This window comes from Muntiacus reevesi, chromosome 17, assembly GCF_963930625.1.
Source record: "Muntiacus reevesi chromosome 17, mMunRee1.1, whole genome shotgun sequence".
Lineage (NCBI taxonomy): Eukaryota > Metazoa > Chordata > Mammalia > Artiodactyla > Cervidae > Muntiacus > Muntiacus reevesi.
The window spans coordinates 36,544,388-36,568,096 of NC_089265.1; the positions used below are offsets into that span (position 1 = coordinate 36,544,388).

A 23,709-nucleotide genomic window follows, 5' to 3' on the forward strand; every position below is an offset into this window, starting at 1 on the left:
TTTATAGGGCTTTGAAAACCACCATGAGATCTTTGACTTTTTCTCCATTTCATATATGGGGAGTCATTTGGAGAGTCTTTAATTTTTTAACCCTTTCTATTATGAATTATGATACATTGAAGAAAAATACCAAAACCAAAAATGTACATCATCATAATGTCACAAAGGAAACACTTGGTGAAATTACCACTCAGCTAGGAATTACCAGTACCAAAAATCTCCCAAGAGTGTCACTCCTGATCAATATACCCTTCACCCCAACCACAAAAGTAACCAATATCCAGACTTACACGGTAATCACTTTCTTCTTTTCCTTTAAACTATTAACACTTAAACATGCACTCATACAAACCCTAATTCAGAGCTGCCTAGGTTTTAAGATTTCCTTCTGTTTTATGTAAAATAGAATCACAGCACGTACTTTTTTTGTGTCTAGCTGTTTCTACTGAATATTTCTGTGAGATTCATCCATGTTGTTGCATACAGCCTTGTTTGCTCATTGCTCATTTTAGCTCACTGGGCCTCTGGCCTCCCCTAGACTCTTAATTCCTTACTGTTTTGTTAGCTCTCCAAAGCCTCTAAGCACATTAAAAAATTTTTTTCTTCTCCAGCTTTTCTAGTTGTCCTCAGCAGGTTTTGTCCTAAAAATCTAGTTCTACACTAAAGGGTTCTTGAGCAGACGAGTGGCATAGTCTGACACATTTTAATAGATGTGTGTACTGTATTTTTACAGTGTACACTGTGTATACTATAAGTTATAAATAGTGTGTATATATATATATATATGATGTGTATATAGATGTGTATACTGCTTAGTGGCTGTACAAATTTACAGCTGTGCAAATTTGTACAGCCACTATAGAATGCCAAACAGGAGTTTTTATAAGGCACTTAAATAATGTCTAATATAAATACACTATTAGAGTATTTCCCAATTACCAGTAATACATATGTAATGTTTTCATGTAACTTATATTTTCTACTTATAACTTTCTTAATAATGTCCATCTACTTTTCATTATTTAAATCCTTAAATTACTAGAAAATTTTCTTTAACCAAATACTAACAAAAGCTGATATTCAGAAATGAGTCAATCACTTTCCAGCTCTAACATGTTTATTTTCAGTAAATAAATTTAAATCCCAAACGTATGTCAACAAAATGAAAAGGCAGTCTACTGAATGGGAGAAAATATTTGCAGATCACATATGTGACAAAAGGTTATATTCAAAATATATGAAGAACTCATGTATTTAATAGCAAAAAATTTGATTAAAAAAATGGGCAGACGATCTGAACAGACATTTCTCTAAAGAACAAATAGGGATGCCCAAAAAGTACCTGAAAAGATGCTCAATACCACTAATATCAGAGAAGCGCACATCAAAACCACAATGAGATGTTATCTCACACCTGTCAGAACGGCTATTATAAAAAAGACAAGAAATAATTAAGTGTTGGGACAATGGGAGAAAAAGGAACCCTTGTGCACTCCTGATGGCAATGTAAATTTGTACAGCCACTACAGAAGAGCTTTCTCAGAAAAAGTAAAAACAAAACTACCATATAATCCATATATATGTGGGTATTTATCAAGAAAAGAAAACACTAACTTGAAAAGATATCTATACTTCCATGTTCTATGCAGCATTGTTTATAAAAGCCAAAATATGGAAACACTTAAGTGCTCACTGATGGATGAATGGATAGAGAAAATTTGGTATATGTACATACAAGCACACAAAATGGAATACAGTTGACTCAAACAACATGAGGGTTAGGGGTACCTACAGTAGAAAATACACACACAACTTTACAGCTGGCCCTCCATATCATGGGTCTGCATCTGTGGACTCAATCAATTGCAGATTATAGAGTACTACAGTGTGTATTTATTGAAAAAATCCAGATGTCAGTGGACCTGTGCAGTTCAAATCTATGTTGTTAAAGGGTCAACTGTATTTAGCCATAAGGAAGAATGAAATCTTGCCTTTTGCGACAATATGGATGGACCTTGAGAGCATCGTGCTGAATGAAATAAATTAGACGGAGAAAGCTGATACCATATAGAAAAATATGCCCTTAAAAACTTAAAATTCTTTCCAGTTAGAGAGAGTAGGCTGAACATGAATATTTAGTTTCTCTGACTCTTAAAACCCCAAATGTGTAAGTTGGCAAGGACAGAATGGGAGAGGAGGCAGTATCAGAAAATTTTCTAAGCTGGGAAGCAAGTGGATGAGTAGAGTCCTTAACTAGCAGTTAGGAACACTTTGAAAAACAGTCAAATTTGCATTACAGGTTACACAAAAGGCTTGGGAATTAAAATATCTCAAAAGCTGAACTAAAAGCAGCAGGACTGGTTCAGAGACTGTTTATTCAGTAGCTGGGTCTGCCTAGGCTACCTCACACTCTAAGCCGCTAAGGAATATTCTGTCTCCACTCCAAGAGAAAACTGCAATTTTTCTTTAGACAAAAACAAGACAAAAATCTCAGTGGTCTCTAAACAACACTGAAAATAGGGATATGTGGGAGTTTACTTCCTGAATTTAGAATCTCTAGTCTAACTCTTTCATAACTCAAAATCCCAAAATACTGGGCCGGCCAAGTACACAGTCTTTGGAGAAGACTGGATACAGCGTGGGGAGGAAAAAAATAACCCAGTTAGCTCACGTTATGAAGAGCACAGTCAACCAAACCCACCAAACCCCACACAGCTTTCAGTGAATCTAAATTTTTATTCTGGGTCTCTGTCACAACCAAATTCATACAATAACTAATCAAATATTTACCATTAACTCTGAAAGGATCTAAGAGTAAAGGAATACAGGGAATCCATAGGATGATGATGATGGACAGCCCCAACATGCAGCTGTGTTAAAGGTATGCATAGCAAGCAATCCATCCAGAAGGATCCAAGAGAAATTTCTTCAAGACGATGAAAAGATACTAATATAATAAAAACCACATTATCTATCTTGGGAAGATGGAAAGAACTTACAGACATTGTGGGACCAGGGAGGAGGGAAGTAAATGGTCATTTTCCACAACAGCAAGTCAATAAACACAGCCTAAAAACTAAAAATTACAGGAAATACTCAGAGTAGTGGAGATAAACAGCAAAATAATCAATAAAGGAGTAAAAAGTAGTTGCCTCTGAGAATGAACACTGGGCATGAAAAGAGGAAAGGAACGGTCATTTTTCATTAACATGTCAAAGACTTCTTTGTCTCTTTATACTAGTTGTATGTATAGCTTTGATAAAAAAAAAATTAACAACCACTCCTAAAATCTTAAATAAGGAAAACTGGAGGGGGATTTGATGAAGATTAAAATTAATAAACGCAAAATTGAAAAACAAACATTGAAAGTAAGTCCTACCTCTGCAGTAAATCTACTTGACACCGGTGTAATAAATCCAACTTTACCATCATTAAACACAACAGCAAATCCATCAAGTGTGGCACAGTATTCCATGTCTCTAATGTGCACATCTGCAAAACCCAGGAATGAACCTGCTGATGAAAAAATAAGTATTTGAAATATGAATATAAATACAGTAAATTAATTCTGTTACACTTTTGCTTACAAACCATGTAAGAACAGTTAAAAGGTCGAAATTTAAAGACCTAACAACACTAAACAGTTAAACTACTCCTTCCTACACACACACACTCACTCAACTCACTCAACTCACTCAACTCACAATTCCAAAGTAGAAAAATCAATGTTCATCCATAGAAAATATCTAACTAGATTATATAAAATATTAAACACCTGGTTCTATCTCATGTAAAAAGTATTACTACCTCTAGATGACTGCAGGTCTACTGAAAAGGGTACTGTACAAAGATTAATAGCTTTCCTCCCATTTGTCATTCCTTCCCAGTGAATAAGATGAAGAAGTCCATCAGAAGTAGCAACCAGGAGATCTTCCAGCACAGACTGCAAACTGTAGGGAAGCAATAAGCAATTTATCAGTTATCGTTTGGAAAAGCATACTGGGAAAGCAATGAATATAACTGCTCTGGAGAATATTCAAGCAAAGATCATGAAACCACTTTTAAAACCGCCATTTATCAACAATTTCACTATACAGGAGTTTATCTATGTATAATTCAATCTAGATCAGATATTCTGGGGGAGAAAAAAGACCATAGCTGCTGTTATTACAAACCTGATAGATTGAGTTTAAAAACTAGACACACTGAAATGACAGATTAGAAGATGGAAGGATAAGTGAAGCTGACAAAAAAAGAAAGAGGCAGAGAAACCATGAAAATGAACTAATGACAGAATGACAGTAGGGAGCGTAGTGGAACCCATTCTCTACCCCTGTCCAAGAGAACTTTCATCAGTGATGGAGATATTCTGTTATCTATACTATTGAACACAGTAGCCATTAGCCATGTGTGGTGACCGCACATTTGAAATACCGAACGAGTGTAACAAAAACACTAAATTTTAAGTTTTATTTAACCTAAAATTAACATTTAAGTCACTTCACTTGACTAGTGGCTACTGTCGTGGAAAACACAGTTCCAGACCACAGTATTTCTAAGGTATCACAGAATCTCATGTTGTACATTCATTCAACAAATATTTATTGTCTGGGCTCTGTGACAGGCGCTATGCTTGTTGAAGATCAAAGGTGAAGAAAATATAGTTTCTCCCTCCAGAAGACCTCTCAGTTAACTAAGTACTGAAAATAAATTATGTAGTATGATCTCAGCATTTATTGATACTTGCAAAATGCTTTAACAATTATGGTTTCCATGGCAATAAATGCCTAATTTGCTTACTCCTATAATGCCAAGCCTGGAGGGCAGTGTTATTTACATCTGGTACCAAATATTTATGGGAGGAAGGTCAAGAGGGAGGAGTAATCCAAAAGTGAAGCTACAAAGATACTGGCAGAAAGAAAGAAAGAAAGAAAGAGAACCAATGGAGACTGGCATTAAGAAAGCCAAGGGAATAGTGAAAGTCAAAGTGTCAGTCGCTCAATCATGTTTGACTCTTTGCGACCCCATGGACTATAGCCCGCCAGGCTCCTCTGTCCATAGGATTTCCCAGGCAAGAACACTGGAGTGGGCTGTCATTTCCTTCTCCAGGGAATCTTCCTGACCCAGGGATCAAACACAGGTTTCCTGTATTGCAAGCAGACTCTTTACCGTCTGAGCTACCAAGGAAGCTCTCAAGAGTATCAAATGCTATAAAAAAAAATTGAGTATAAGAAAGAATGAAAAATGTATGTCTAATATACACTCTATTATATACTATTAAATTAGCTTTCATACTTAAGAGGTTAAAAGTTTATTTCAGAAATATTTTAATTCATAATGGTGAAAACAATGTTTTTCAATGTTTTCTTTAACCTTCAATTCTTTGGAGTCCAATGACTTATTCCACTATATAGTTCAGATAATTAACAATTTACTGTAATTTCTTCCGAACTATAAAAATATTTCAAAAGATCAGAATAACACGTCCCCTTACTGAGCTCCATCTCTTGAACTTCAGAGCATTTGTAATCAATTACAATTTCCAGTTTAAAGAAAGTTCATCTTTTAAAATATTATATATTCTTTTATTTCAAATTTATATTTTAATGGTAAAATTTATGTGTAGCATGTGATGGCTAGAATATAAAAACTTCATGTTTTAGACCTGCTATTGCAAGGAGATCAAACCAGTCAATCCTAAAGGAAATGAACCCTAAATAGTCATTGGAAAGGCTGATGCTGAAGCTCCAATACTTCAAGCACCTGAAGCAAAGGGCCGACTCACTGGAAAAGACCCTGATGCTGGGAAAGACTGAAGGCAAGAGTAGGAGGTGGTAGCAGAGAATGAGATGGTTAGACAGTGTCACTGACTCTACAGACATGAATTTGAGCAAACTTTGGGAAACAGTGACGAACAAGGAAGCCTGGTGGACTGCAGCTCACAGGGTCACAAAGAATCGGACACGACTTAGTGACTGAACAATGACAACTGCATGTCAAAATAAGTAATTTAGTGGAGTAGTTCACTGGGCTTCCCTGGTGGCTCAGTGGTAAAGAATCTGCCGGCAATGCAGGTCAGAAAGATACGCTGGAGACGGGACAGGCTACCAGCTCCAGTATTCTCGGGCTTCCCTGGTGGCTCAGCTGGTAAAAAACATGCCTGCAGTGTGAGAGACCTGGGTTTGACCCCTGGGTTGGGAAGATCCCCTGGAGAAGGCTACCCACTCCAGTATTCTGGCCTGGAGAATTCCATGGACTGTATAGTCCATGGGGTTGCAAAGAGTCGGACACAACTGACCAACTTTCACTTTCAGTCACTGGTTTACCAATGATCTTCATTCAGTAGGAGTCACCCTAGGTTTATTTCAAATTGCATTCTTTCTCTTCCTTTCTCATATCTCCCTAGAAAAATCACTGCATATGATGGTTGAGAACAAGATCAAGGTTAACCTCCAGTAAGTTAATTGCTTGTCAGACAAAACTCAACACTCCTTTGATAAAGTTAACAGAATTCAGACTCTCTACCATCATTCACCATGCTGTGACAGAAATGATCTGGCATCTGAATAAATAGGAAAACATGATCCAGAGTTAAGAGGAAAATCCATCAATGTAAACTGACTCAAAAAAAATCCTGATGTTGGAATTAACAATGACTTCAAAATAGCTGAGACAAACATGATAAACAATCTATACAAAAAGATAGACCCTTCTTGTTTAATTGAAAGTAAACAAACTTTCAATTTAAAGCTGATGTCAGATGTTAAAGTACTGGATATTTCCATAGTTTAGTAAACAGGTCTGGTTCCAAGTCACCCAAGTGTTTTCCCCCACCACTGATTCCTGTTCTCACAAAGATTTAAGAACTAAAGGATTGATTCTGGGCATCTGGGGGATGTCAAGATCCTGTACAAATCATCAATATCTTTGGGAAGATCCCCTGAAGAAGGGAATGGCTACCCACTCCAGTATTTGGCCCTGGAGAATTCCAAGGACTGTACAGCCCATGGGGTCGTAAAGAGTTGGACACGACTGACTTTTACTTTCACTTTTCTTTCACTTATGTCTTTGCATGTCGCACTGATTTTTATTGAAAATCACCTTGGGTGTTAAGTAAACACAGAATACATTTAAACATACTCTAAGTTATGCCTTTAGAGAGAGGCTCTCCAATCACTAACTTCTATGGGCTTTACTAACAGCTGTGTGATATCACAGGGGTGTCTGTTATTGCTGTTGTTATTTAATTAAGGATCTTAGAAGCAGAATAACAGGATTTTGGGAACTTATTAGTCAAATATTCTTAATAGGAAATATATAATTCACAATTACCAATTCTCAAATATGTAAATATGTTTGTTACCTAATTAATATTAAACACTATATATACTACACGGGGCTTTCTATGTGCCTGGGAAGAAGGAAGATAGAGAATAAAGTGTAAAATTTATTAGCATTTATTATTAGTTAGAAATACAGTAAGAGCTTTAATTCTAAATTATATTAGTACTTTTTTCTTTTTTTAAATTAAAAAGAAAAATTTGTACTGGGATATAGCCAGTTAACAATGTTGTGACAGTTTCAGATGAACAGAGAAGAGTCTCAGCCATACATACACTGTACCCATTCTCCTGCCAGCCCCCCTCCCACCCAGGCTGCCGCATAACACTGAGGAGAGTTCCATGTGTTATACAGTAGGTCCTTGCTGGTTATCCATTTTAAGTATAGCAATGTAGTACTCTTTACTTTCTAAACATACTCTACCCTTAATTAATAACAAGAAAAAGATGTTTAACATTTAACCCTATTCCTTCTTCAATCAAAAATTAAAGATGGCACTACTCTTGCCATCTTATGCCTATAAGCAGCAGTCTGTCCCTACCTTTATTTGACTTAGTTTCAGCAGTTTTCAGCGAGAAAACAGAAAGCTAAAGCCCAATTTTCATACCTCCTCACTCAATTCAAAATTATATAGGAATTCTCCAATTAAATTTCCAGGAGGTACATGTTATAGGTGCTAATAATAACACTGCTCTGAAATGCAATCATTTTACTGAAGTTTTGAGAGAAACCTTAGAGATTTCCAATCACCTAAATAAGTAGGTTAAAAACTAGCACAAGTTACACTTGTACAAGCTAGCAGGAATCCTTTTTTTTAAAGGCTTTTTTCTATCCCATCTCCATGAACTGTATGTGTTCCGCCCACCAGGTGGAGGCAGAAAGCCATGCTTGCACAGTTTGGTTCCTAGACATTCAAAATTCCTCACACAAGTTACATTCTTAAACAGAATCTCTATGCTGAAATAAAATCTGAGACGAAGTTAACCTGAACTTTTGCAGCCCTCATCACATTTGAAAGTGAATAAAAACACCAAAAAGGCACTCTTTTTCTCTGAGGAGAATTAGAGTGAAAAAGGATAGAATAAACAAGGCAAGACAATAGTTAGCCACTTGCACACAATACTATTTAGTATGTTCTAGTATCTGTACTGTATTCTAATAAGAGAAACAATAAAAGAAGCCTTTCATTACAACTGTGAATCAGGAGGATTTAAAAAACATAGGTACCGCATTCATATCCAATAGCTTAATGTATTCACATATTGCATCCATATAGATAAATATTTTTTCCGAAACCTATCCCCCGGCCACTCAGTTCTCAAGCCCAGTTTCTTATGTATTCTTTCAGAACAAGACCTATTCTACCACCATCAGCTTTCTTTAAAAAGAGGGATAGTAATGTTAGCATTATTACATACAACATACATTGCTTTCATTTTTTTTTTTATCCAACAACATATTTGGGAAGTTTTTTCAAGGAAGAGTGCCTTCAATGTTTGTACAAAAGCAGAAATATCTTTTTAAGTAATACAGACTATGCTATACCATTTGAAACGAAGAAATGAAGTAGCCTTCATAGTCAACAAAAGTCAGACAATTTGAGTCAGTGCAATCTCAAAAACGACAGAATGATCTGTTCATTTCCAAGGCAAACCATTTAATATCACAGTAATCCAAGTCTATGCCCCAACCAGTAATGCTGAAGAAGCTGAAGTTGAATGGTTCTATCAAGACCTACAAGACCTTCTAGAACTAACACCCAATAAGATGTTCTTTTCATTATAGAGGACTGGAATGCAAAAGTAGGAAATCAAGAGACACCTGGAGTAACAGGCAAATCTGGCCTTGGAGTACGGAATGAAGCAGGATGAGAGCTAACAGAGTTCTGCCAAGAGGACGCGCTGGTCACAGCAAACACCCTTCAACAACAAGAGGCGACTCCACACAGACATCACCAGACGCTCAATACTGAACTCAGACTAAGTATATTCTTTGCAGTCAAAGATGGAGAAGCTCTATACAGTCAGCAAGAACAAGACCAGGAGCTGACTGTGGCTCAGATCATGAACTCCTTATTGCCAAATTCAGACTGAAATTGAAGAAAGCAGGGAAAACCACTAGGCCATTCAGGTATGACCTAAATCAAATCCCTTACGATTATACAGTGGAAGTGACAAACAGATTCAAGGCACTCTGATAGACAGAGTGCCTGAAGAACTATGGAAAAAGGTTTGTGACATTGTACAGGAGGCAGTGATCAAAACCGTCCACAAGAAAAGGAAATCCAAAAAGGCAAAATGGTTGTCTGAGGAGGCCTTACAAATAGCTGAAAAAAGAACAGAGGTGAAAGGCAAAGAAAAAAAGATATACCCATTTGAATGCAGAGTTCCAAAGAATAGCACTGAGAGATAAGAAAGCCTTCCTTAGTGATCAGTGCAAAGAAACAGATGAAAACAACAGAATGGGAAGGACCAGAGATCTCTTCAAGAAAATTAGAGATATCAAGGGAACACTTCATGCAACGATGGGAACAATAAAGGACAAAAATGGTATGGACCTAACAGAAGTAGAAGATATTAAGAAGAGGTGGCAAGAATACACAGAGAACTGTACAAAAAGACCTTCATGACCCAGATAATCACGATGGTGTGATCACTCACCTAGAGCCAGACATCCTGGAATGCGAAGTCAAGTGGGTCTTAGAAAGCGTCACTAAGAACAAAGCTAGTGGAGGTGATGGAATTCAAGTTGAGCTATTTCAAATCCTAAAAGATGATGCTGTGAAAGTGCTGCACTAAATATGCCAGCAAATTTGGAAAACTCAGCAGTGGCCACAGGACTGGAAAAGGTCAGTTTTCATTCCAGTCCCAAAGAAAGGCAATGCCAGAGAATGCTCAAACTACTGCACAACTGCACTCATCTCACATGCTAGCAAAGTAATGCTCAAAATTCTCCAAGCCAGGTTTCTACAGTACATGAACAGTGAACTTCCAGATGCTCAACCTGGATTCAGAAAAGGCAGAGGAACCAGAGATCAAATTGCCAACATATGTTGAATCATCGAGAAAGCGAGAGAATTCCAGAAAAACATCTACTTCTGCTTTATTGACTATGCTAAAGCCTTTGCTGTGTGGATCACACCAAATTGTGGAAAATTCTTAAAGGGATGGAAATACCAGACTACTTTACCTGCCCCCTGAGAAATCTGTATGCAGGTCAAGAAGCAACAGTTAGAACCAGACATGGTACAACAGACTGGTTCCAAATAGGGAAAGGAGTACATAAAGGCTGTATACTGTCACCCTGCATATTTAACTTATATGCAGAGTACATCATGAGAAATGCTGGGCTGGAAGAAGCACAAGTTGGAATCAAGATTGCTAGAGAAGTATCAATAACCTCAGATATGCAGATGACACCAACCCTATGGCAGAAAGTAAAGAACAACTAAAGAGCCTCTTGATGAAAATGAAAGAGAGTGAAAAAGTTGGCTTAAAATTCAACATTCAGAAAACTAAGGTCATGGCATCCGGTCCCATCAATTCATGGCAAATAGATGGGGAAACAATGGAAACAGTGACAGACTTTATTTGGGGGGAGGGGGGAGGCTCCAAAATCATTGCAGATGGTGACTACAACCATGAAATTAAATGACGCTTGCTCCTTGAAGAAAAGTTATGACAAACCTAGTCAGAATATTAACAAGCAGAGACATTACTTTGCCAACAAAGGTCCATCTAATCAAGGCTATGGTTTTTCCAGTAGTCATGTACTGATGTGAGAGTTGGACTATAAGGAAAGTTGAGTGCTGAAGAATTGATGTTTTTGAACTGTGGTGTTGGAGAAGACTCTTGAGAGCCCCTTCAACTGCAAGGAGATCAAATCAGTACATCCTAAATGAAATCAGTTCTGAATACTCATTGGAAGGACTGATGCTGAAGCTGAAGTTCCAATACTTTGGCTATCTTATGTGAAGAACCAGAAAAGACCCTGGTTCAACCCTTTTCCAATCATGATCCTTGGAAAAGACCCTGATGCTGGGAAAGACTGAAGGCGGGAAGAGAAGGGGACAACAGAGAATGATATGATTGAATGGCATCACTGATTTGATGGACATGAGTTTGAGCAAGCTCCAGGAGTTGATAGGACAGGGAAGCCTGGCGTGTGCAGTCATGGGATCACAAAGAATCGGACACGATTAAGCAACTAACTCAACTATACCATTTGAATACTTCTAGATCTTATAAAAAAAAATTTCTAAATAAAATTATAGTTGATGTACCCCAATAGTGGGCTTTATTACTGTAATTTATATATAATAATGTACCATCTTGTAAGCTTTTACATTTTTTATAAGGACTAATCAAGAATTTCTAGGGCTAAAAAGAAATGATCCTCAATGACAAGAAGTAAAATCAACTTTCTTATTGCTCGTGCAATTAACAAACCATACACTATATATTGTCATCACAAAATGCAAAGTTTAATAACCAAAGTACTGTACCTCATGATGGGTGCTTGCAAATCCAGTATTTTCCTCATCTCTAAATTTAATGCTGGAGCACACTGTTCTTCCTTAAAATGGGGTGTACCTTTCATTTGTGGGCTTCCTCTAAAAAAAAAGAATACACAGGATTACAGAGAAAGATATTTAATTCAATCGTATGTACAAATCAAATGTTCATCCTTTAGGTTCTCAAGTAAAAAACATATTTAAATTCCATTTTAGCAGACAATATCTATCAATTAGAAATTAATGTGTTTGACCAATGTAACCTGTGTTGGGGAGGGGTTGGGAGTGGAGGGAGAAAAGCAAAGAAACTAAAACACAAACACACACACACGACAGGATAAAAGTGAACTCTCAGAGGAAGCAAGAGATAACTTATTTAAAATGACTGATTGCCTTTTTCTGAGTTGGGCAACTATGGAACTTACATACCATTCTATCATATAGTGCACATCCGAAGTGATCCAAATCGTCACCTCATCTTACCTTAGTCACACCTCACTCTTGCTTTTTATCCTTTAGGTGCGTATCAGACAGAAAGTCAGATTCAGGAATACAATTAGGAGATGTTCTAAGTAAGTGGTAAAAAATGGCAAAACAGCTAAATGTGAAAACTTCCTGGCACTAACGGCTGCACTAGAGCAGCTAGGCCAATGCCAATATAACTGAGCTGTCACATACAACTCCTCAAAAGGACTATAAAGCTGTTTTGGAATCTTTATAACCATATGGCATTGGACCATTCTTTCTCAATGCCTGTGCTAGGATTTAATAGCTATCTGTCTATTCTCCTACTATCAGCTAACTCAAGGCAACAGTTTGTCTGCCTCCATCATCTTTCCATCTTGTTAGCTATAATCCTATAAACCAATTTGTCAATATTACTAAAATTATGTACAAAGAGTCTAACAAATTAAACAGCTTTTAGGAGTCCTAGCTTTGAGAAAATTATCTGGATGCTAAGAAAATTATTCAGATACTTTTAAAATTTTAAGTTATTTCCCATATTGAAGCCTGGTGGGGCTTTATTATCATCCAGCTACTGCCATGTGCTGGAATATCTGATTCTTTCTACATGTCTGAATGGCTAAACTGGCTAATGTTTAACCAAACATGTTCATGTTCAATTAGTATATCTGACTGATATGATACCCTTAGAAGGCCACTATGACCTATTATCAATAATTTACAGGAATCACACCTGACTAATCACACAAACCACTGTGATGAATTTCCTGAGACATCCTCCACATACATCTAGTTTTAAAGTTACTTTTCAAAGTAATACATACACGTATTGATAAAAAGTTAAACAGTGCTAGAAGGTTTATGACCAAGAAAACTACAGAAGTAGTCTTTTTTTCAGTAACGAAGCAGCCAGCTTGGATTCTTTGAGCTGTTGTCTTTTTTTATTTACTTGCATATTTTTAAACCATGTGTTCACACTGCTTTAGCATCATTAATTTTAGACATTATTAACTTTCTATTCTCATCTACCCATTTTTTCCCCCCATCCTCCCAACATAATTATACCAAATGTTTTCATTATGATGATTATATAAATATGTTTCACTTCTGGGTCAAGTAGTGTTCAGTAATTAAATTTCTTTCCTTATATAACTTGCTAATATTCTTGAAGTTAATTTTACCACATGCCTCTATTTGCTTGATTTCCTTTAAACTTATACCTAATTGTCTCATACTTCTTAACAGCTCTGACAAAACAACTCTCTATATAATCTTCTATTTGGTCAAACCTGTTACAGAACTTACCATTTCCATCCCCTGCCCCTGCCTCTGAGGTCACCACTCATTATGCCCAATGGCCTACTGCCTAAGTCTAATGCATAGCTATCAAATATGATATTTACTTTGTCATCATCCTTATGATTTCTTTGCTTCTTTCCTATGGTGAATCCTTTATTTTATAGATCCCGTATCTTCCTCGGTTCACATATTCTTGGGGCTTCCTGGAAAGGTGCATGAGAAGTAAACTTAGAACTCTCAAGTCCGAAATGTTTCTATTTTATTATGACACTTGAATGAATGCTTGTCCCTCCAAAAAAGAGTATGATAAAGTTGTCTGAAAAGGCATTTCTTCTGCCACTGTTCTACATCCTAACAGGGTCCCACAAATGTTTCTTACAATGCTTTTACTGAATTTAAAATTTCTGCTATTATAATTCTCAATTCCAGGAACTTTCTCACCAATTTCCCCTTTTTTCTTATACCATCAATTTTTTAAAATTAGGCAATACCTGTTTAAAGTTGATTATTATTATCTCCCCAAAGTGTTTTTTTTCCCTGCACTATTTCTTTTCCATCATTTGCATTTTTTAAAAAGGTTAATTTATTTATTTGGCTGCACTGGGTCTTCACTGCAATGCACAGCCTTTCTCTAGTTGTGGCACAAGGGCTCTAGAGGGTGCAGGCTCAGCAGCTGCAGCAAGCTGGCTCTCTAGTCGCAGTACACGGGCTTAGTTGCCTCATGGCATGTGGGATCTTCTCCAGTTAGGGAGCAAATCCACATTCCCCGCACTGGAAAGCAGACTCTCAACCTCTGGACCACCAGGTCCATCTATTTCCTGTGAGTTTGCTTTTTTCTGTCTATTTTACATTGAAAACTTTCTTAAGATGGTTAACAATCCTTGACTAACAATATTTCTTCATGTTTAACAGGTTAGTATGAAAAAACAAATCATAAGCTCTGTGAGTTTAAGCTGGGTTATCAACGGAGAACTTCAGTATACTGGCCAGAAGTCTTCCAATATGAGAGCCTGTTGGGTCATTCATCTGGAGTGACTTAATTTCTCCAGGAAGAATCCCTCAATCCTGTCTGGGATATTTAAGTATGGAGGCCAGATGTCTGGAGCCAAGTAAGGGAAGAAAGTTTGACATCATATCATTCAGCACAACAACTTTCACTTAATCCCCATCTTAGGTTAGCACCTCATCCTTGCCCTATTCTGTGTCTGGAATCCCTGTGGTTTAAACAGATAGTATATTTCCTGTCTCTTGTGAGGTAAGAACATAGAAATTCCATTCCTTGTTCAGATTTTTCAAACAATCCCCATTTATGGCCCCCTATATTCTGTGATATTAGTGCCTGAACCATTCTAGAGTTCTGATCAAACAAGTTGCTGTTCATCAATATCATATATGCAACCACAGGCTCTCAGGTTTGATATTCTTCTTGAGTCATTTATTCTTATTCTTCCAATTTTTTGGTTATTGGTTAGATATTTCCAGCTGTCATTAAAGGTGAAAACAGTATTTCAACTTTTCATTCTAATTGGTGATTTTCAAGAAAAAAGCAGAGGTCTTCCCTGGTGGTACAACGGATGTGAATCCGCCTGCCAACGCAGGGTACACAGGTTTGATCCCTGGTCTGGGAGGAGCCTACATACTGAGGAGCAGCTGAGCAGGAGCGCCCCAACTATTGAGTTCATGTGCTACAACTACAGAAGCCTGGGCGCCTAGAGCCTGTGCCCCACAACAAAGAGGAGCCACTGCTTGCCACAACTAGAGAAAGCCAGCACACAGCAATGAAGATCCAGCGCAACCAAAAAAAGAAAAGTGGAAACCTCACTGCTAAGCTATGCTAAGTCACTTCAGTCGTGTTTGACTCTGTGCGACCCCATCCGTGGGATTCTCCAGGCAAGAACACTGGAGTGGGTTGCCATTTCCTTCTCCAATGCATAAGAGAAAAGTGAAACCTCATTACCCATCTTTAAACTGGAAATTATTTTCTTTTTTATAAATACTATCATTTAGTAAAGCTAAAGTTATTAAGAATTTTATGGCAAATTTAAGTAAATTCTGACTTCTCAGTGACTTTCACTGCAAAATTAAGACATATTTCACAGTATAGTTTCCATTGCTTCCTCTAAATGTACTAAAATGCAGTAAACTGTTAAAATCACAATAACAAAAAAATTAACTTTCTGATCAAAAATGCTATAATTTATAACTCAACAATAATTTGAAAGTACTGCATCAGATTTTTGAAAGGGCGGGCTTCCCTGGTGGCTCAGATGGTAAAGAATCCGCCTGCAATGTGGGAGACCTGGGTTCGATCCCTGGGTTGGGACGATCCCCTGGAGAAGGGAATGGCTACCCACTCCAGTACTGTTTCCTGGAGAATTCCATGGACAGAGGACTCTGGCGGGCTACAGTCCATGGGGTCATAAAGAATCAGACATGACTGAGAAACTTTCACTCATGCATGGAAGATGAGGAGGGAAGGGTAAGTTAAAGCCTAACTATGAAGAGCACTGAATGCCAGCAGGAAAAAAAGGCAGTAAATTGAGCATCCACTAAATATGAGTATACAATAAGTTCTGCAGACATTACCTAAATCGACTGATTACCATCCTTTGAATCAGGCATTATTATTTCTCTGTTTCCATAAAAGAAACTGAAGCTTCAGTTTCTTATTAAGAATTCTGTTTATGGTCACACAACAAGTAAGTGAAGGAGCTGACATGTGAGCCAGTGGCTTCAATACCAGGTGCTAAGAAACTGAAAACTAGTAGAATTAAAGAGGTTAATAATAACCTTTGTGTACACAAGGAAATATTACAATGAATGCCAAAGAAGGGATTAGGGATACAGTGGGGAGGAACAGTCTGTAGATTACTTAGGAGACTATTAGTAAGAGTACACAAAGGCATCTACTGGCAGTGGCAGTAGAATATCTTTTCAGACAACTTTATCATAATCTTTTTTGAAAGGTGATCATAAAAGCATATTGAAAATTTTAACTCTCAGTAACAGAGGCTTCTCAGAGACAGACACAATCACACTGTATGCACACCTGGTTGTCATTTAAGCTACTGAAAAATAATGTATTTTTCATTCTTGGGCACATAAAATTGTGCTTTTCTGACCACTGAAAATAAGGTACGACCATGTGACCTGTTTTGGCCTATAAAACACAAGGGGAAGGGATTTGTGTTACTTCTGGACAGAGGATTTAAGAGATAACACTTAGCACATGATGCTCTGCTTTAATCCTCTATCTCAGGGACTTAGCTGTCATAAGCTTCGCTGATGACATATAATACAGCGGTATCTTGGTGTCTGGAGAGGTCTGGTTTCAGGACCCACCACGTATACCAAAATCTACTGATACTTAAGTCCCACAGTTAGTCCTCTTTATCTGTGGTTCTGGATTCACAGATTCCACTAGCCATGTGTCGTGTTGTACTATATGTTTATTGAAAACAATTCACTCATAAGTGAACCTGCATACTTTGAACCCATGTTATTCAAGGGTCATCTATATACTATGTCAAATAACTATAAGAGTTATTAGACTGTGGTCCAATAAAACCCAGCAATAGTCTGTGATTATCATTCATAGGTGATTTTATTAAGTATGCAGTCTGAAGAGCAGAAAGAAAGAAGAATGAAGAAAGATGAACGTAGCTTAAGAGACCATGGGATGCCACCAGGCATACCATCACACATATAATGGGGGTCCCCAAAGGCAAGGAAAGAGAAAGGAGGCAGGAAGAATAACTGAGGAAATAATGCTTAAAAATGTTCCAAATATAATGAAGACATGAATCTACGATGCAAGGAACATAGCAAACTCCCAAGAAGGATAAATTAAAAAAGATTCACACCAAGATACATAATCTGTAAACTACTGAAAGACAGAATCTTGAAAGCTACAAGGGAAGTGACTTGTCATATACAAAGGATCCTCAGGACTTCCCTAGTGGTCCAGTGGTAAAAAATCCATTGTGCAATGCAGGGGATGTGAGTTCAACTCCTGGTTGGGGAACTAAGATCCCACATGTCACATAGCAACTAAGCCTGCATGCTCATTCATGAACACCTTATTGCCAAATTCAGACTTAAATTGAAGAAAGTAGAGTAAACCACTAGGCCATTCAGGTATAACCTAAACCAAATCCCTTATGATTATACTGCAGAAGTAACAAATAGATTTAAGGGATTAGATCTGACAGACAGAGTGCCTGAAGAACTATGGATGGAGGTTCGTAACACTGTACAGGAGGCAGTGATCAATACAATCTCCAAGAAAAAGAAATGCAATAAGGTAAATGGTTGTCTGAGGAGGCCTTACAAATAGCCAAGAAAAGAGAAGAAATGAAAGGCAAATGAGAAAAGCAAAGGCATACCCATCTGAATGCAGAATTCCAAAGAACAGCAAAGAGAGATAAGAACAATTTCTTAAATGAACAATGCATAGAAACAGAGGAAAAAACTAGAATAGGAAAGACTCGGATCTCTTCAAGAAAATCAGAGATACCAAGAGAACATTTCATGCAAAGATGGGCACAATAAAGAATAGAAATGGTACGGACCTAACAGAAGCAGAAGATATTAAGGAGAGGTGGCAAAAATACACAGAACTATACAAAAAAAGGTCCTAATGATCCAGAAAATCACGATGGTGTGATCACTCATCTATAGCCAGATATCCTGCAGTGGGAAGTCAAGTGGACCTTAGGAAGCATTACTACAAAGAAAGCTACTAGAAGTGACGGAATTCCAGCTGAGCTATTTTAAATCCTAAAAGATGCTGCTGCTAAAGTGCTGCACTCAATATGCCAACAAATTTGGAAAACTCAGGAGTGGCCACAGGACTGGAAAAGGTCAGTTTTCATCCCAATTCCAAAGAAGGGCAATGCCAAAGAACGTTCAAACTACTGTACAATTGCACTCATTTCAGATGCTAGCAAGGTAACACGCAAAATCCTTCAAGTTAGGCTTCAACAGTATATGAACAGAGAACCTCCGGATATTCAAGCTGGATTCAGAAAAGGCAGAGGAACCAGAGATCAAATTGCCAACATCCAATGGATCATAGAAAAAGCAAGGGAATTCCAGAAAAACATCTACTTCTGCTTCATTGACTACACTAAAGCCTTTGACTGTGGATCACAACAAACTGTGGAAAACTCTTAAAGAGATGGAAATACCAGACCACCTTGACTGTTTCCTGAGAAATCTGTATGCAGGTCAAGAAGCAACAGTCAGAACCGGAGGTTTAAAATTGGGAAAGAAGTACGTCAAAGCTGCATACTGTCACCCTGCTTATTTAATTTCTACACAGAGAATATCATGCAAAATGTCTGGCTAAAGCTCAAGCTGGAATCAAGATTACTGGGAGAAATATCAATAACCTCAGATATGCAGATGACACCACCCTAATGGCAGAAACTGAAGAGGAACTAAAGAGTCTCTTAATGAGAGTGAAAAAACTGGCTTAAAACTCAACATTCAAAAAATGAACATCATGGCATCTGGTCCCATCACTTCATGGCAGCTAGATGGGGAAGAAATGGAAACAGTGACAGACTTATTTTCTTAGGCTCCAGAATCACTATGGATGGTGACTGTAGTCATAAAATTAAAAGATGCTTACTCCTTGGGAGAAAAGTTATGACCAAGCTAGACAGCACATTAAAAAGCAAAGATATCACTTTGCCTACAAAGGTTCGTCTAGTCAAAGCTATGGTTCTTCCAGTAGTCATGTACGGATGTGAGAGCTGGACCATAAAAAAGGCTGAGCTGAGCATCAAAGGTAGAACTGCTGCTTTAAAACTGTGGCACTAGAGAAGACTCTCTCGATAGTCCCTTGGACTTCAAGGGACTTCAAAGAGACCAATCCAGGGTTAGGGTTAGGGTTTTCCTTTCCAATCCTCAAGGAAATCAATCCTGATTATTCACTGGAAGAACTGATACTGAAGCGCCAATATTTTGCCCATCTGATGCAAAGAGCCAACTCACTAGAAAAGACCCAAATGCTAGGAAAGATTGAGGGCAAAAGCAGAAGGGGGCAGCGGAGGATGAGACGGTTGGATGGTATCATAGACTCAATGGACTTGAGATTGAACATACTCAGGGAGACAGTGAAGGACAGGGAAGCCTGGCATGCCGCCATCCATGGGGTAGCAAAGAGTTGGACACGACTGAGAAACGAACAACAACAATGAGTAAAAAGATAATTCTAAATCTACATTATGGGCTCACAATGCATAATGATGTAATGTGTGACAATAAGAAAAGTTGTACAGGAATATAGTTTTGGTATTGAAATCAAGCTGTTATTAATTCAATCTAGGTTGTTTAAATGTAAGATGCTAAGTAATTCCCAAGGTAACCACTGAGAAAAACAAAATATACAGAGAAAAGGAAATGAAAAAGGAATCAAAATTAAACACAAAAGAAGACAGTATGGAGGAACTGAGGATCAAAAAAGATATGACACATGAAAAACAAATAGCAAAATAGAATTCCTTTCTTATCATCAATTACTTTATATGTAAACAATTAAAAGACACATTGACTGAACAGATTAAAAAAATATATATGATCCCACTTCTAAGTATTCTATAAAAAACTCATTTTAGAGCAAAAGAAATAAGTTGAATATGAAAGGATGAAAAAAAATATTTCATGTAAATAGTTACTAAGACAAAGCTGGTGGTTGTAGTAATATCTGACAAAATACCTTAAACCAAAAACGGTTATAAGAGATAAAGGACACTGCATATTGATGAAAGAGTTGATCCAGCAAGAAGATATAACTATTATAAACAGATAAAACTTTTAATAGCAAGAGTCTGAAAACATCGAAACATGTATATTATCTAGGGTGAAACAGATCACCAGCCCAGGCTGGATGCATGAGACAAGTGCTCGGGCCTGGTGCACTGGGAAGACCCAGAGGAATCGGGTGGAGAGGGAGGTGGGAGGGGGGATCGGGATGGGGAATACATGTAAATCCATGGCTGATTCATGTCAATGTATGACAAAAACCATCACAATATTGTAAAGTAATTAGCCTCCAACTAATAAAAATAAATGAAAAAAAAAAAGAGTCTGAAAACTTATGAAGCAAATACTAAAGCAACTGAAGGGAGAAAGAGTTCAAAAATAACAACCGGACATTTCAATACTCCACTTTCAATAATGCACAGTACAATTAGACAGAAGATTAGTAAGGAAATAGAGAATCTGAACATTATAAACCACTCAGACCTAAGACATATACCAAACTACCAGGTGACAGCAGAATACACATTCTTTCACAAATGTACATGAAACATTCTCTAGGATAGAACACATTAGGTCACCAAAATGCCTCAATACATTTAAAAAGACTGAAATCATGCAAAGCATCTGATCACCATGGAACGAAACTACATAGCAACAACAGAAGGGAAATTAGAAAATATACAAAAATGTAGAAATTAAACAAGTCTCAGAGACAGCCAACAGGTTAAAGACCAAAAAAAAATTAGAAAATCCTTTGAAACTAAAGAAAATGAAAACACAACGTCATAGGGGGCAGTAAATGCAGTCATCAGAGGAAAATTTACAGCCAAGATGCTTACACTTAAAAAAGAAGAAAAATCTCAAATCTATAACCTAACTTCACACCTTAAAAGGAACTAGAGAAAGAGCAAACTTAAAAGAGTTGGACATGACTTACCAACTGAACAACAACAAACTCACAGAAGGAAGGATATAATTAAGACTGGAATGGATATGAACAACAACAAAAAAACCCAGAAAACTGGAAAATAATAGAGAAAATCAAATAAAGCACAAGTAGTTCTCTGAAAACATCAACAAAACTGAAAAACCTAAGGAAAAAATATTCAACTTACTAAAATTAGAAAGAAGGGGCATTACTACTGACCATAGAGAAATAAATGGATTATAAGAGAATTCATATATTTAGTGAACTTGAATTTCCCTCTTTTCTGGACACACACATTGTCAAATACCCAATGGAAGTAGATTATGTTTAGTAACTCAAAAGGCAACCCAGACAATAACAACTGCAACTTACTAAAGACCTACTAACTCACTGTTCTTATCTTACAGATGCACAAAAACAGAAAATAACCGAACAAGCAGCTTTTCCAAAGTCAATGCCTGCAAAAAGTAGGACACAGATTGAAACCCAGGTGTCTCCAATTTCAAATTCTATTCTCTTTCCCACATCTCTAAACTGCTATGTATTTATTAGAAGTAATAATACCAAGTCCAATATCATAAGAATGAAAAATGAAATTAAGCCAGTTTTAGAGTTTTGTTTTACTGATATATTTTTCATGAATTAAAAGCAGTTTCACTATGCAATTAAATAAGGGCTTCCCAGGTGGCGCAGCGGTAAAAATTTCACCTGCCAAAGCAAGAGACAAGGGATCCCTGGGTCTGGCAGATTCCCTAAAGAAGGAAATGGCAACCCATTCCAGCATTCTTGCTTGAGAAATTCCATGGACACAGAAGCCTGGTGGGCTACAGACCATGGGGTTACAAAGAGTCAGACCCAACTGTGCACATGCACGTGCACGCAATTAAACTCAACAGGCATTTATTTCAACAAGGTCTATTTGTGCAGGAAATTTCAAATACGTTAAATGCCAGCTAAAGAAAACAACATGGCAGATAACCTGATAAATCTTGTGGTAGAGCGGCAAGGAGGGGTATGGAGGACACAATACCACAGGAAGATGGGACAGGAATTTCAAAAGTACAGTTTTCCCAGCAACGTAACTCACCCAAGGCCTATCTTTCCTTCTAAGTATAGCTCAAATGTCCGTATCTACAAAACTTTCCCTGACAGTTCAAGCATCTTTGCCTGAAATGCTATTATCACTTTACGGGAAGTTCACTTGGCATTTGCCATTTTATACTGCCGTTAAATACTTTTTTCTTCATTAGCATTTATGTCTATCCAGCATCAGGACAGCTAATGTCTTACAAATGATACTATAGCACACAGTAAATGTTTGATGATAATAATGAAAATGAATCTAATTTCAGATTTTCACATCTTTTTTTTTCCCCCCGTTTACTGAAGTGTAACTGACATAGTATGAGTTTAAGGTGCACAACAAAATGATTTACATATATATTTTAAAATAATTACCTCAGTAAGATTAACATCCAACACCTCACATAATCACAATTTTTTTTCCCTTGTGATGAGAACTTTTAAGATCTACTCTCTTACAACTCAGATTACCAAGTTTTAAAATGTCTGGAATGTGTTAGACTTGATCCAGCAAGTTCTGGCAGTCCGAGGTGAATTCTGGACCAAAAGGCTTTGATTCTCCAACCAGAGTTCTGGTAAGGCTCAGGATGTTTTCTTTCTTCAAACCCCATACCTCATATGGCATCATTCTGAGTCAATCTAATTGTTTACCAGAATGTCAATAATGAAAGCGTTTTGGGATGAAATAAAATGATGATATCTTAAATGTGCTAAAACATACCCAGTTAAAAAAGATCAAAAACTGTTCAAGTTGACTGACAGGGACATAGATGTTCAATCACTTTATTACTATAATAACAGAAAACTGGTGCCAAATTAGCCCTCCAGATACAATTGAAAAAAAAAACTGGACAAAATATAAGAAGCAGTTTTCAGACACTGCATAACAGAGCAGCACAGGACTGTACTCCTGAGTGAAGGGAGGCAAACAAAGCTTTCTGGTAGAAGTCACTTTCGAGATTACCATGTAAGTTAGGAGAACACAAGCATAATACAGCAGTCTTGTTAAGTTGAGGAGAAAAAGATTAAAGTTTAGGGAAGCAGAAGCAGTTATTTGTGGAACAGAGTACAAGAGAGGCAGGAAATACAGAAAAAGAGTTCTGGAAACCAACATAGGTTCCCCTTAAATGCTGCTAAATACTAAGCTATGCATGTATATAAGGAAACTCCACAAGGTCAGCCAAAGAAAAACTTTCAGAGTTTCAAGTTGTACCTCTCATAGAGGGCTTGGGGAAATTCTAGTTCTGACCAGATCAAACAGACCTGTTTAAAGACCCAGGACATTAGTACAGAGCTCAGAAGTGCTAAT

The 23,709-nt window shown here is 37.3% G+C and overlaps 1 protein-coding gene across 4 annotated transcripts in view; it reads right to left on the reverse strand.

The window, feature by feature from the left end:
* RIC1 (RIC1 homolog, RAB6A GEF complex partner 1) overlaps nt 1-23,709 on the reverse strand; it is a 144,682-nt gene that overhangs the window by 56,070 nt on the left and 64,903 nt on the right. For 2 of the 4 annotated variants that reach the window (XM_065908325.1, XM_065908323.1), the window contains exons 4-6: nt 11,846-11,953; nt 3,808-3,950; nt 3,380-3,516 (exon numbers count right to left, since the gene is read on the reverse strand). In XM_065908325.1, coding sequence (XP_065764397.1) covers nt 3,380-3,516; nt 3,808-3,950; nt 11,846-11,953 — 388 coding nt within the window. Of the gene's footprint in view, nt 1-3,379; nt 3,517-3,807; nt 3,951-11,845; nt 11,954-13,722; nt 13,822-23,709 lie in introns of all 4 variants that reach the window. The other 2 variants (XM_065908326.1, XM_065908324.1) reach the window with 2 other exon arrangements.